The sequence below is a fragment of the Chiloscyllium punctatum genome, chromosome 19 (genome assembly GCF_047496795.1).
Source record: "Chiloscyllium punctatum isolate Juve2018m chromosome 19, sChiPun1.3, whole genome shotgun sequence".
NCBI lineage: Eukaryota > Metazoa > Chordata > Chondrichthyes > Orectolobiformes > Hemiscylliidae > Chiloscyllium > Chiloscyllium punctatum.
In genome coordinates, this window is record NC_092757.1 from 98164526 (window position 1) to 98179702 (window position 15177).

The 15177-nt window shown below is 43.6% G+C and overlaps 1 protein-coding gene across 1 annotated transcript in view; it reads left to right on the forward strand.

The window, feature by feature from the left end:
• The window catches only part of LOC140491253 (integrin alpha-E-like), a 344341-nt gene that overhangs the window by 296403 nt on the left and 32761 nt on the right, over positions 1 to 15177 (forward strand). Inside the window, exon 30 of the mRNA XM_072589219.1 lies at positions 12110 to 12184. Within this exon, the coding sequence (XP_072445320.1) occupies positions 12110 to 12184 (75 nt within the window). The remainder of the gene's footprint in view (positions 1 to 12109; positions 12185 to 15177) is intronic.

Here is a 15177-nt window from a genome sequence, read left to right on the forward strand (position 1 = left end):
TGAATTCCATCTGCCACTCCTCAGCCCAGCTCTGCATCATATCTAAGTCCCTCTGCAGCCGACAACAGCCCTCCTCACTGTCCACAACTCCACCTATCTTCGTATCATCTGCAAATTTACTGACCCACCCTTCGACTCCCTCATCCAAGTCATTAATAAAAATTACAAACAGCAGAGGACCCAGAACTGATCCCTGCGGAACTCCACTTGTAACTGGGCTCCAGGCTGAATATTTACCATCTACCACCACTCTCTGCCTTCGACCGGTTAGCCAGTTTTCTATCCAATTGGCCAAATTTCCCTCTATCCCATGCCTCCTGACTTTCCGCATAAGCCTACCATGGGGAACCTTATCAAATGCCTTACTAAAATCCATGTACACTACATCCACTGCTCTACCCTCATCCACATGCTTGGTCACCTCCTCGAAGAATTCAATAAGACTTGTAAGGCAAGACCTACCCTTCACAAATCCGTGCTGGCTGTCCCTAATCAAGCAGTGTCTTTCCAGATACTCGTAAATCCTATCCCTCAGTACCCTTTCCATTACTTTGCCTACCACAGAAGTAAGACTAACTGGCCTGTAATTCCTGGGGTTATCCCTATTCCCTTTTTTGAACAGGGGCACAACATTCGCTACTCTCCAGTCCCCTGGTACCACCCCCGTTGCCAGTGAAGACGAGAAGATCATTGCCAACGGTATTGCAATTTCCTCTCTTGCTTCCCACATAATCCTAGGATATATCCCGTCAGGCCCGGGGGACTTGTCTATCCTCAAGTTGTTCAAAATGTCCAACACATCTTCCTTCCTAACAGGTATCTCTTCTAGCTTAACAGTCCGTTTCACACTCTCCTCTTCAACAATGCGGTCCCTCTCGTTCGTAAATACTGAAGAGAAGTACTTGTTCAAGACCTCTCCTATCTCTTCCGACTCAATACACAGTCTCCCACTACTGTCCTTGATCGGACCTACCCTCGTTCTCGTCATTCTCAGGTTTCTCACATACGCATAAAATGCCTTGGGGTTATCCTTGATCCTATCCGCCAAGGATTTTTCATGCCCTCTCTTAGCTCTCCTAATCCCTTTCTTCAGGTCCCTTCTGGCTGTCCTGTATCCCTCCACTGCTCTGTCTGAACCCTGTTTCCTCAACCTTATGTAAGCCTCCTTCTTCCTCTTTACTAGACACTCAACCTCCCTCGTCAACCAAGGCTCCCTCACACGACCATTTCTTTCCTGCCTGATAGGTACATACATATCATGGACACGTCGTATATGCTCCTTGAAAAAGTTCCACATTTCCACCACATCCTTCCCTGACAGCCTATGCTCCCAACGTATGCTCCTCAAATCCTGTCTTACAGCATCGTAATTTCCCTTCCCCCAATTGTAAAATCTACCTTGTTGTGCGCACCTATCTCTCTCCATAACCAAGGTGAAAGTCACAGAATTGTGGTCACCATCACCAAAATGTTCACCCACTAACAAGCCCACCACTTGTCCCGGTTCATTACCGAGTACCAAATCCAATATGGCCTCCCCTCTGGATGGACAATCTACATACTGCGTTAGAAAAGCTTCCTGGACACACTGCACAAACACCGCCCCATCCAATCTACTTGATCTAAAGAGCTTCCAATCAATATTTGGGGAGTTGAAGTCGCCCATGACTACCACCCTGTGGCTTCTGCACCTTTCCAAAATCTGTTTCCCAATCTGTTTCTCCACATCTCTGCTGCTATTGGGGGGCCTATAATAAACACCCATCAAGGTGACTGCACCTTTCCTATTTCTGACTTCAGCCCATACTACCTCCAAAGGCAGATCCCCCTCAAACTTCCTTTCTGCAGCCGTTATACCATTTCTAATTAGCAATGCCACCCCCCCTCCTTTTTTACCACCCTCCCTAATCTTACTGAAACATCTGTAACCAGGAACCTCCAACAGCCATTCCTGTCCCTCATCTATCCATGTTTCCATGATGGCCACAATATCGTAGTCCCGTCCCACTGGCAGGAGAGGCTTAGTAGAGGTGGTAGCACAATGGAATACAGTCGGGAGTGAATTGCCCTTTGAGTCCTGAACATTGACTCTGGACCCATGTTATCGCATAACATCAGGTCAATTATGGGTTAGGAACCTCCTGCTGATTACCACATACTGCATTCAGATGTCTGAAGAATTAGAACATAGAACATCGGCCCTCAATGTTGCGCCTACCAATCTGAAGCCTATCTGTCCTATACTATTTAATTTTCATCCATATGTTTATCCAATGACCATTTAAATGCCCTTAATATTGGCGAGTCTACAATTATTGCAGGCAGTGCGTTCCAACCCCTACTACTCTCTGAGTAAAGAAACTGACATCTGACTTGTATCTATCATCCCTCAACTTAAAGCTATGTCCCCTCGTACAAGCCATCACCATCCGAGGAAAAAGGCTCTCCCTATCCACCCTATCTAACCCTCTGATTATCTTGTATGTCTCAATTAAGTCACCTCTCAACCTTCTTCTCTCTAACGAAACCAGGCTCAAGTCCCTCAGCTTTTCTTCATAAGACCTTCCCTCTGTACCAGGTGACATTCTAGTAAATCTCCTCTGCACCCTTTCCAAAGCTTGCGCATTCTTCCTATAATGCAGTGACCAGAACTGTATGCAATATTCCAACTGCGACCGCACCAGAGTTTTGTAAAGCTGTAGCATGACCTTGTGGCTATGAAACTCAATCCCTCTACCAATAAACACACTGTATGCCTTCTTAACAACCCTATCAACCTGGGTGGCAACTTTCAGAGATCTATGTACATGGACACAGATCTCTCTGCTCATCCACATTACCAAGAATCTTACCATTATCCCATTACTCTGCATTCCTGTTGCTCCTTCCAAAGTGAATCACCTCTCACTGTTCTACATTAAACTCCATTTGCCACCTCTCAGCCCAGCTCTGCAGTTTATTTATGTCCCCCTGTAACCTGCACCATCCACAACTGCACCGACCTTAGTGTCATCTGCAAATTTACTAACCCAGCCTTCTACGCCCTTATCCAGGTAATTTATAAAAATGACAAACAACAGTGGCCCCAAAACAAATCTTTGCGGTACACCACTAGTTACCTTTCCCATCAACCACCACCCTCTGTCTTCTTTCAGCTAGCCAATTTCTGATCCAAACCGCTAAATCACCCTCAATTCCATGCCTCTGTATTTTGTGCAATAGCCTACTGTGGGGAACCTTATCAAATGCCTTACAGAAATCCAATACACCACATCAACTGCTTTACCCTCATCCACCTGTTTGGTCACCATCTCAAAGAACTCAATAAGGTTTGTGAGGCATGGCCTACCTTTCACAAAACTGTGTTGACTATCCCGAAACATCTTATTCCAATCAAGATGATTATAAATCCTATCTCTTATAACCTTTTCCAACACTTTATCCACAACCAAAGTAAGACTCACCAGTTCATAATTAGCAGGGTTGTCTCACCTCTCATCTCTCATCAGGAATTCAGCTCTTTTGTCCCTGTTTGAGCCCAGGCTGCCATGAGGTCAGGAGTCCTAGCATTGGTTGTTTGTTGGTTGTGGGATCACTTATCTCTGCCTATCACTTGCTGTTTATGCTGTTCAGTAAACGAATAGTCCTGTTTTGTCACTTCACCAGTTGACAACTCATTTTTAGGTATGTCTGTGCTGCTCCCAACATTGTATTCCTGCACTCTCCTGATCCTTTGGCTTTATGGTAATTGTTGAATGGGGGATATAACAGGCCTTGTGGTTACAGATTGTGTTGGCGTATGATTCTGCTGTTGATGGCCCACTGCATCTCAAGCATGCTCAGTCTTGAGTCACTGGATCTGTTCAAAGTCTGTCCAATCAGCAAGGTGATTGTGTCACACAATACAATGGAGGGTATTTTCACTGTGAAGGCGGGACTTCATGGTGTGGTAGTCCCACTTACTAATACTATTGCAGTCGGCAGATTAGTAAGAATGGAGTCAAGTGTGCTTTTCCCTCTTGTTGGTTCCCTCACTATCTGCCACAGTCCAGATCTAGCAGCTATGTCCTTGAAGACTTGACCAACCCAAATAATCATGCTGCTGCTAAGCCAATCTTGGCGATGGACATTGAAATGCCCCACCTAGAATACACTTTACCCCCCCCTGCAGCCTTGAAGGGTTGTTCATCATGGAAGAATACTAATTTTGCTCATGGTAGGTCGTAGCTCACAAACCTTATTGAGTTTTGAGATGGTAACCAAACAGGTGGATGAGGGTAAAGCAATTGATGTGGTGTAATGGGGATTTGTCCACCTTAATTTCCTTTAGCCTACCAAACACATCTTCCCTCCTTATGTCAACGTGATCCAGAATAAACAAACTTCTATTTCTAATCTCAACATTCATCATGTCCCTCTCCTCAGTGAACACCGATGCAAAGTAATCATTTAGAATCTCACCCGTTTTCTCAGGTTCGACACACAACATTCTTTCCTTATCCTTTCGTGGACCAACCCTTTCTCTAGTTACCCTCTTGTTTTTATATATGAAGGCCTTGGGAATCTCCTTAATTCTGCTTGTTAAAGCTATTTCATGACCCCTTTTAGCCTGCCTGATTCCTTCTTTAAGATTGGTCTTACTCTCCTGATATTCCTCCAAGGCCTATTCTGTTCTTAGCTGCCTAGACCTTATGTACACTTCCCTTTTCCTCTTGGCTAGTTGCACGATTTCTCCTCTCATCCATGGTTCACAATTCTTGCCTTTTCTACATAGGGATATGCCTACTCTGCACAATCTTCAACCTATCTTTGAAAGCCTCCCACATATCAAATGTGGGCTTCCCTTCAAATAGCTGTGTCCAATCCACTTTTCCCAGCTCCTGTCGAATTTAGATGTAATTGTCCTTGGCCCAGTTTAGTACTCTTCCCTTCGGACCATTCTCACCTTTGTCTACGAGTATTTTAAAACTTACAGAATTGTGGTCACTATTCCCAAAGACAACCCCCACTGCAACTTCGACCACCTGGCCTGGCTCATTCCCCAACACCAGGTCCAATATGGCCCCTTCCTTTGTCGGTCTATTGACATACTGCTCTAGCAAACTTTCCTGGATGCTCTTTACAAATTCAGACCTCTGACACTAAGTGTATCCCAGTCAATGTTAGGAAAAGTAAAATCTCCCATCACCTCCACCTTGTTGCCTCTCCATCTTTCCATAATTTGTTTACCTATTTGTTCTTCTACCTCATGCTCACTATTTGGAGGCCTGTAATACAGCCCCACCAGGGTAACTGCACCCTTCTTATTTCTGCGCTCTACCCATAATGCTCCTCTGCTCAAGCCCTCCATAGTGTCCCCTTTTAGCACAGCCATAGTATCATCCCTGACCAGCGATGCAACTCCTCCCCCCCTTTTACTTCTCTCCCTGTCCAATATGAAGCATCTATATCCTGGAACATTTAGTTGCCAATCACACCCCTCCTTCAACCAAGTCTCTGTGATCACAATAACATCATACTTCAGGCACCAATCCAAGCCCTAAATTCATCTGCTTACCCACTGTACTCCTTGCATTAAAGTATATTCACTTCAGGCCGCCAGTTCTTTTGCATTCATCTGCTCTCTGCCTACACTTCCCCTTGGTAATGCTAACTTCTTGATCCTTACAGTCTCTAGTTTCCACCTCATTGTCGATTAGTCTTCTCTTCTGGTTCCCAGCCCCCTACCACATTAGTTTAAAACCTCCCCAACAGCAGTAGCAAAAACTCTCCCAAGGACATTACTTCCAGTCTGGTTCAGGTGCAGACCATCCAATTTGTAATAGTCCCACCTTTCCCAGAACCGGTCCCAATGTCCCACAAATCTGAACCTCTCCCTCTGACACCATCCCTCATGTGTTCATCCTGCCTATTCTTTCATTTCTACTCTGGTTACACATGGCACTGGTAGCAATCCTAAGAGGCCCTGCTCTTTAACTTCTCTCCCAGTTCCCTGAATTCTGCTTTCAGCACCTCATCTCGTTTTTTACTTATATCACTGGTGCCTATATGCACCATGATAACTGGCTGTTCACCCTCCCCTGTCAGAATGCTGTGCAGCCGATTGGTGACATCTCTGTCCCGGGCACCTGGGAGGCAACATACCACCCGGGAGTCTCAGTTTCGGCCACAGAACCGCCTATCTACTCCCCTTTCAATAGAATCCCCTATGACTATGGCCCTATGAGTCTTTTTCCCACCCTTCTGAACAGCAATGCCTGCAACAATGCCATGATCCTGACAACTGCTGCTCTCCCCTGGTGAGCCATCTCCCCCAACAGTATCCAAAATGGTATACCTGTTTTGGAGGGAGATGACCGCAGAGAACACCTGCACTGTCTTCCGACTCTTTCTCTGCCTTTTGGTCACCCATTCACTGTCTCCCTCAACAATTCTAATCTGCGGTGTGACCAATTCACTAAACGTGCTGTCCACAACCTCCTCAGCATCGCAGATGTTCCACAGTGAGAACTTGAGTGGTGCTGGAAAAGCACAAAAGGTCAGGCAGCATCCGAGGAGCAGGAAAATCAATTTTTCGGGCAAAAGCCCTTCATTAGGAATGAGGTAGGGACCCTCTGGGGTGGAGAGATAAATGGAAAGGGGGTGGGGCTGGGGAGAAAGAAGCCAAGAGTATAATAGGTGGATAGAGGTGGGGATGAAGGTGTTAGGTCAGAGAGGAGGGAGGAGCGTATAGGTGGGAAGGAAAATTGGCAGGTAGGACAGGTCATGAGGATGGTGCTGAGCTGGAAGGTTGAAACTGGTGTAAGGTAGGGGGAGGGGAAATGAGGAAACTGGTGAAGTCCATATTGATGCCCTGGGGTTGAAGTGTTCCGAGGCAGAAGATGAGACATTCTTCCTCCAGGCAACGGGTGATGAGGGAGTGGCGGTGAAGGAGGCCCAGACCCTGCAGGTCCTCGGCAGAATGGGAGGGGGAGTCGAAATGTTGGGCCACGGGATGGTGGGGTTGATTGGTGCGGGTGTCCTGGAGATGTTCCCTAAAGTGCTCTGCAAGAAGGCGTCCAGTCTCCCCAGTGTAAAGGAGACCGCATCGGAAGCAACGGATACAATAAATGACATTGGTGGATGTGCAGGTGAAACTTTAATGGATGTGGAAGGCTCCTTTGGGGCCTTGGATGGAGGTGAGGGAGGAGGTGTGGGCACAGGTTTTGCAATTTCTGTGGTGGCAGTAGAAGATGCCAGGAGGGGAGGGTAGGTTGTTGGGGAGTGTGGACCTGACCAGGTAGAATTGGAGGGAATGTCTTTGCGGAAAGTGGAAAGCGGTAGGGAAGGAAATATATCCGTAGTGGTGGGGTCCGTTTGGAGGTGGCGGAAATGTTGGCAGATGATGCAGTTTATGCGGATGTTGGTAGGATGGAAGGTGAGGACCGGCGGGGGGGGGGGTTCTGCCCTTGGAAAGGGTGGGGTTTGAAGGCAGAGGTGCAGGATGTGGATGTGATGCATTGGAGGGCATCTTCAACCTCATGGGAAGGGAAATTACAGTCTTTAAAGAAGGTCATCTGACGTAGTCTGTGGTGGAACTGGTCCTCCTGAGAGCAGATACGGTGGAGACAGATGAATTGGGAATATGGGATGGCATTTTTGTAGGAGGTAGGGGTGGGAGGATGTGTAATCCAGGTAGCTGTGGGAGTTGGTGGGCTTGTAAAAAATGTCAGTGTTAAGTCGGTCGTCATTGATGGAGATGGAGAGGTCCAGAAAGGGGAGGGAGGTGTCAGAGATGGTCCATGTGAATTCAAGGTCGAGGTGGAATGTGTTGGTGAAGTTGAAATTCATCAAGTTTTTATTGTTGTAGAATGGGAGGTAGGTAAATTGATCAGACAAAGAAGGGTTACTGTGTAGATAGTTGTTGTTTAATGTTCTTGTGTTTCTCAAAGTTAGAGAATAAATTGTTAAAATTTTTATTTGCATAGAAGGATTTTTGGTAGTTCTTGGTCACTCATACCTTAACAGATTACAAGGCAAGGTGAGCTTTTCTGTGGGTCTAGTTCAAATTAGCAGAAGGGTTTACGCCATATTGTAACAGTTTGGGGGCTCACATCTGTGATTTGAACCCTTTAGACAGATTCAGTCTGAGATTTGGGCAGATTTGAATAGATTTTGGATATAAGAAAAGCCCAGTAGATTTAAACACTTGCTAATTAGTATCCTAATAAAAATGTAGGTGAGACAATTTGTTTAATTTCGGTTACTTGTGTTTGGTTAAATTAAAAGTGAGAGAATAGCTCTAAAAATTGCTGAAGAGGTTCTGGGGTTTGAAGATGATTCCCACATTTGCCAAGAAAGTTTAGAAAGAAAAGACCATACTCTTAGAATTAGCAGAAGGGTTTACTCCATGTCGTAACACTATGCAGTAGAAGTTGAGTGGTTGAAAGATACATTCAAAGGAGTCTTGGTAGTTGCTACTGCATGTCATGTATGTGATACATACTGCTGTGAGAGAGTGAGTGCTAATGATAATGGATGGAGTGCCAATCAAGTCAATTATTCTTACCTGGATGGGATTTAGATTCTTGAGTGTTATTGTAGCTGCATTCATCAACAAGTAGAATATATCCCAGCACACTGCATAAGAACATGAGAACCAGGAATAGGAGTAGGCCAGCTAGGCATTCTGTAAGACCATGGCAGATCTTTACATCGCCTCAGCTCCACCTACCCGATCTCTCACTATAACCCTTCATTCCTTTACTGCTCAAAAAATTATCTATTTTAGCTTTAAAAGCATTTACTGAGGAAACCTCAACTACTTCGCTGGGCTGGGAATTCCATAGATTCACAACGCTCTGGGTGAAGAAGTTCCTTCTCAATTCAGTCCTAAATCTTCTCCCCCTAATTTTGAGACTATACCCTCTTGTCCTAATTTCATCTGCCAGTGGAAACATCCTCTCTACTTCTTTCTTATCAATTCCCTTCATAATTTTATATGTTTCTGTAAGATCACCCCTCATTCTTCTAAATTCCAATGAATGTAATCCCAGTGTACTCAGTTTCTCCTCATAAGCCAACCCCTCAACTCTGGAATCAACCTAGTGAATCTCCTCAGCACCCCCTCCAGTGTCAGTACATCCCTTCTCAAGTAAGGAGACCAAAACTATAGGCAGTACTCCAGGTGTGGCCTCACCAGCACCCTATACAGCTGCAGTGTAACCTCTCTGCTTTTAAACTCAATTTCTTTAACAATGAAGGACAAGATTCAATTTGCCTTCTTAATTACTTGTTGCACCTGCAGACCAATCTTCTGTGATTCATGCACAAGGATACCCAGGTTCCTCTGCACAGCAGTATGGTACAATATTTTATTATTCAAGTAATAATCCTTTTTACTGTTATTCCTACCAAAATGAATGACTTCTTACTTATTAACATTGTACTCCATCTGCTAAACCTTTGCCCACTCACTTAAATTATTTACATCCCTTTGCAAAGTTTCACAGTACTCTGCACACTTTGCTCTACCACTCATTTTAATGTGATCCACAAACTTTGACACACTACATGTGGTCCCCAACTTCAAATCATCTATGTAAGTTGTGAATAATTGCAATTCCAGTACTGATCCCTGTGGCACACCATTCATCACTGATCACCAACCAGAAAAGTATTAATTTATCCCCACTCTTTGTTTCCTGTTAGTTAACCAATCTTCTATCCATACTAATAAATTGCCCGTAATGCCTTGCATCTTTATTTTAGCAGCATTTTGTGCGGCACCTTGTAGAAATTGACAAGTCTTGACATGTGTCTTGGAAATGGTAGATACAGTAACCACAGATTTTTGACCTAGTCTTGCAGCCACAACATTTATATGACTGATTCTGGTAAGGTAAGGTACCAACAATGGCAATGCTTTTGAACGTAACGGTGATTAGATTCTCACTTGTTGGAGATAGTGATTGCCTGGAATTTGTGGAGTGCAAATATTACTTGGCTTTATCATCCCAAACCTGAATGTTTTCCAGTCTTGCTGCATGCTGGTATGAACTGGAGTTGTGAATAGTGTTGAAAGTTTTGCAATCATCAGCAATTAGACAAAATTCTCTTGTGATGGAGGGAAAGACATTGTTAAAGTAGCTAAAGATGGTTGAACCAAGGAACTGCACAGAGTAAATCCTACAGCAATCTCCTGAAGCTGAAGTGACTGGTTCCTAATAAATGTAGCCATCATCCGACAACCAGTGAAGAGATTTCCCTTTAACTTCTATTGAATTCAATTTTGTTAAGCCTCTTTCATGCCAGATTCAATCAAATGCTTCATTAATGTCAGCGGTAAGAGCTTCTCACTTCATTTCTGGAATTCAACTTTGTCCATTTTTGAACTATGCTGTAATGAATTATGGAGCTGTATGATCCTGGCAGCACTCAAACTGGATATTGATAAGCAAGTTACTGCTTTGAAGTGACGCTTGACAGGACCATTAATAACATCTTCCATCAACTACTAATGTTGAAAATAGACTGGTTGATTAGTCAGATTTCTTCTGCTTTTTGTGGCTAGGATAGGCTTGAACAATTTTCCAAGCAAGTTCACCAAAATCAATGTCTGATTAGTTGTTTAACTGTTTACCACCATTTCATCTATATGTTCATTATAGCACAGTTTAGGTCTATCAATTGAATGCTCCCACCAGTGTTTAGTATGCAGGCAGTCTGGTGTATGAAAATATGATTTGAGTAGGCCATTGACCCCCCTCAAGATTGCCCTGCCATTTAATAAGATTCTGGCTATCCTGAATATAACCTCAAATCCACATTTTTGTCTGTCTCACTAACCTTTCTAATACTGCCTTAAAAATATTCAAGGTATCTGCTTCCACCACCTTTTCAGAGAGTTCCAAAAAACGTGTCTCATCTCTATTCAATGAATGCCCCCTTATTTTTAGAAAGTTACACCCTAGTCATAGATTCTCCTCTAAGTGGAAACATCTTCTCCACATCAAGACCCATCAGGATTTCTTTGTTTCAATTAAGTCACTTTATTTCTAAATTTCAAAAATATCCTTTATTCATAAAACAATCTTTATATACATGCATAGTCATTACAGAAGTTCAGTTCTATATAGTCTTTACATATGTAGAACAAACAAACCCAAGGCATCTTTACTCATACAACCCTATATTTGCATACATTTGAGGCATTAGGAGGGTCTGATAACTGAACAGACCCCCATTTCCCCACTGTGTCTTGGCAGCAGCTGTCCCAAGGTTTAGTGCATCTCTCAGCACATAGACCTGGACCTTGGAATGTGCCAGTCTGAAACACTCAGTCGAGGTAAATTTCCTGCTCTGGAAAACCAACATGTTTTGGGGAGATTAAAGAGTGTTTTTCACTGAGTTGATGGTCCTCCAGGCATATTTGATGTCTGTCTTGGTGTGCATCCCAGGAAACAGCCCATAGAGCACACAGACTCATGCGTCACGGAATTGCTCGGGACAAACCTCAACAAAAACATGCATCTCTCTCCAGACACCTTTGCAAAGGCATATTTCCGAAGTGCATGTGTGACAGGCTCTACACCCCTGCAGCCACTTCAAGGGCAGCATGTGGTGGTGCAGACAATCTAGACATATACAAAAGATCTTACAAATAGTGCTCTTCTCACCATCACCAAGTCATCTCTCACTCTCCTAAACTAAACATCATAGAACAAATTACCCATTTCTGGTTTTAGTGTAGTAAACGTTCTCTGAATTATTTGTAGTGCATTGAATTAAATAAGGTGACCAGTACTGTGCACAGTGCTCCAGATACAGTCTCACCAGAGTCCTGTATACTTGAAGCATTGCCTCCCTAATTTTGTATTCGATTTCCATGATGTAAATGATCACATTCCACTAACTTTCCTAATTAGGCTGAATAGTATCTTCACCAGATCTGCATTTCATTATAAAATCTACTTGGTGCTGGCCTTTCAACTTCTCATTGAACTAGGTTGGTCCACTTGCATGATGGTAATGGTTGAATGAGGATGTACAAAGACTCCATTCTTGATTTTATTGACTGATGTCAGACAAGGTAGGAAATCTGAAACTAAATGGATTATTCTTTCTCCAGGAATCTTTGAAACATTGTTTGAAAACACAGAAAATCTTCAAACAACAGCCAGAACAGAAAATAAAAGATCAATGGGTACCTTTGAATTATTTTCTAAATTGTTATATTCTATCTTCAACCAAATAGAGTAATGTTGACAGTATCAGCATCTTGCGAAGATCCAATAGCCATATCATGCTGAGATGCTGGAACTCCTGTGTACAGAACTTCACAATTACTTCTGCCAAAGACGTCATAACAAATTTATAATTAGTCTGTGACAAACTCTGACTCTTTTCTAGAGGAGTAAATCTACAAGTAAAATGCCCTCCTGAAAGCAGGAAATGTGCAGAAGCCTAATGAAATGCTGATTTCAGATGTTGTTCTAATTTAACCTGTCTGATAGGAATGGAGTAAATTTGGAGTGCATTCTGTTTCACACCCAAGCATTTTTATGATCCATTGCTTTGAATGGATTGGAAAATTGTGCTGCTGTAAAATGGGTTTCTGATCCACAGCTGCCATATTGTGGGAACACTATGGGATAAATTTCCAGTCTGCACTCCTAGCAAAGTTAGCACTGATTTCCATTGTTTAAAATGAATGTGTGCAACAACGCTGGGGTATGAGCCAGTAGACAGGTAAGAATATAGAACATAGAACAGTACAGCACAGTCTAAGCCCTTCACCCCCTCGATATTGTGCCGACCTTTTATCCTACTCTAAGATAAAACTAGCCTACATATCATACATTTTACTATCATTCAAGAGCCACTTAAATGCCCTAATGTATTTAACTCTGCTATCACTGATGGCAGTACATCCCATGCACCCACCACACACTGTGTAAAGAACCTACCTCTGACATCTCAACTAAACTTTCCTCCAATCACCTTAAAATTATGCCCCCTCATGATAGCCTTTTCCACCCTTGGAAAAATTCTTTGGTATCCACTCTATTTATGTCTATCATCATCTTGTACACCTCTACCAAGACATCTCTCATCCTTCTCTGTTCCAATGACAAAAGCCCTAGCTCCCTTAACCTTACTTCATAAAACATGCCCTCCAGTCCAGGTAGCATCCTGGTAAATCTTCTCTGCACCCTCTCTAAAGCTCCACATCCTTCCTAGAATGTGCACAATATTCCAAATGTGGTTTAATCAGGGCTTTATTGAGCTGCAACATGACCTCATGGTTCTTAAACTCAATTCCCCCTACTAATAAAAGCCAACATATCACATGCCTATCAACTTGGGTGGCAACTTTGAGGGATCTATGGACATGGATTGCAAGATCCCTCTGTTCCTCCACACTGTCAAGCATCCTGCCTTTAACCCTGTAATCTGCATTCAAATTCGACCTTCCAAAATGAATCACTTCACATTTTTCCAGTTTGAACTCCATCTGCCACTTCTCAGCCCAGCTCTGCATCCTGTCAATGTCCCATTGCAATCTACAACAGCCCTGCACACTATCCACAACACCACCAATCTTGTGTGATTGGCAAACTTACTAACCCACCCTTCCACTTCCTTATCCAAGTCACTTATAAAGGTCACAAAGAGTAGAGGTCCCAGAACAGATCCATGTGAACACCACTGAACAAAGAACAAAGAAAATTTACAGCCCAGGAACAGGTCCTTCAGCCCTCCAAGCCTGAGTCGATCCAAGTCCACTGTCTAAACCTGTCGCCCAATTCCTAAGCATCTGTATCCCTCTGCTCCCCACGTACTCATGCATTTGTCCAGACGCATCTCAAATGAATCTATCGTGCCTGCCTCTACTACCTCTGATAGCAAACACGTTCCAGGCACCCAGCACCCTCTGTGTAAAGTACTTGCCTCATGCATCCCGCTTAAACATTTCACCTCTCACCTTGAAAGCATGACCTCTTGTTCTTGGATCCTTCACCCTGGGCAAAAGCTTATCTCTATCTACCCTGTCTATACCCTTCATGACTTTGTAGACCTCAATCGGGACCCCCTTCAATCTCCTTTTCTCTAATGAAAACAATCCTAGCCTACTCAATCTATCTTCATAGCTAGCACCTTCCATACCAGGCAACATCCTCGTAAACCTTCTCTGCACTCTCTCCAAAGTGTCCACATCCTTTTGGTAATGTGGCGACCAGAACTGTTCACAGTATTCTAAATGCAGCCGAACCAATGTCTTGTACAATTTTAACATGACCTGCCAGCTCTGATACTCAATACCCTGTCTGATGAAGGCAAGCATACCATATGCCTTATTGACTACTCTATCCACCTGTGCAGCAAGCTTCAGGGTGCAATGGACCTGAACTCCCAGATCTCTCTGCTCATCAATTTTTCTCAAAGCTCTTCGGTTTACTGTATAATTCATTCTAGAATTAGACTTGCCAAAATGCATCACCTCACATTTGCCTGGATTGAAGTCCGTCTGCCACTTCTCCACCCAACTGTCCAATCTATCTATATTCTCCTGTATTCTTTGACAGTCTCTTATGCTTTCTGCTACTCCACCAATCTTTGTGTCATCTGCAAACTTGCTGATCATACCAACGGTGCCCTCTTCCAGATCATTTATGTGGCCCCAGCACTGATCCCTGTCACCTTTCTCCATTTCAAGAAACTCCCTTCAACTACTATTTTCTGTCTCCTGTTGCTCAGCCAGCTCTTTATCCACCTAGCTAGAACATCTTGCACACCATGTGACTTCACTTTCTCCATTAGTTTACCATGGGGAACCTTATCAAGCACCTTAATAAAGTTCATGTATTGGCATCCACAGCCCTACCTTCATCTATCAACTCGGTCACTACCTCAAAGAACTCTATTAAGTTGGTAAGGCACGATCTCCCCCACAAAACTATGTTGCCTATCACTGATAAACCCATTCTTTTCCAAATATAAGTAGATTCTATCCCTCAGTACCTTCTCCAGCTACTTTCCCATCACTGACGTCAGGCTCACTGGTCTATAGTTACCTGGAATATTCCTACTATCCTTCTTGTACAAGAGGACAACATTAGCAACCCTCCAGTCCTACGGCACTTCACCTGCGTTTAACGATGCTGCAAAGCTATCTGTCAGGGCCCCAGCTATTTC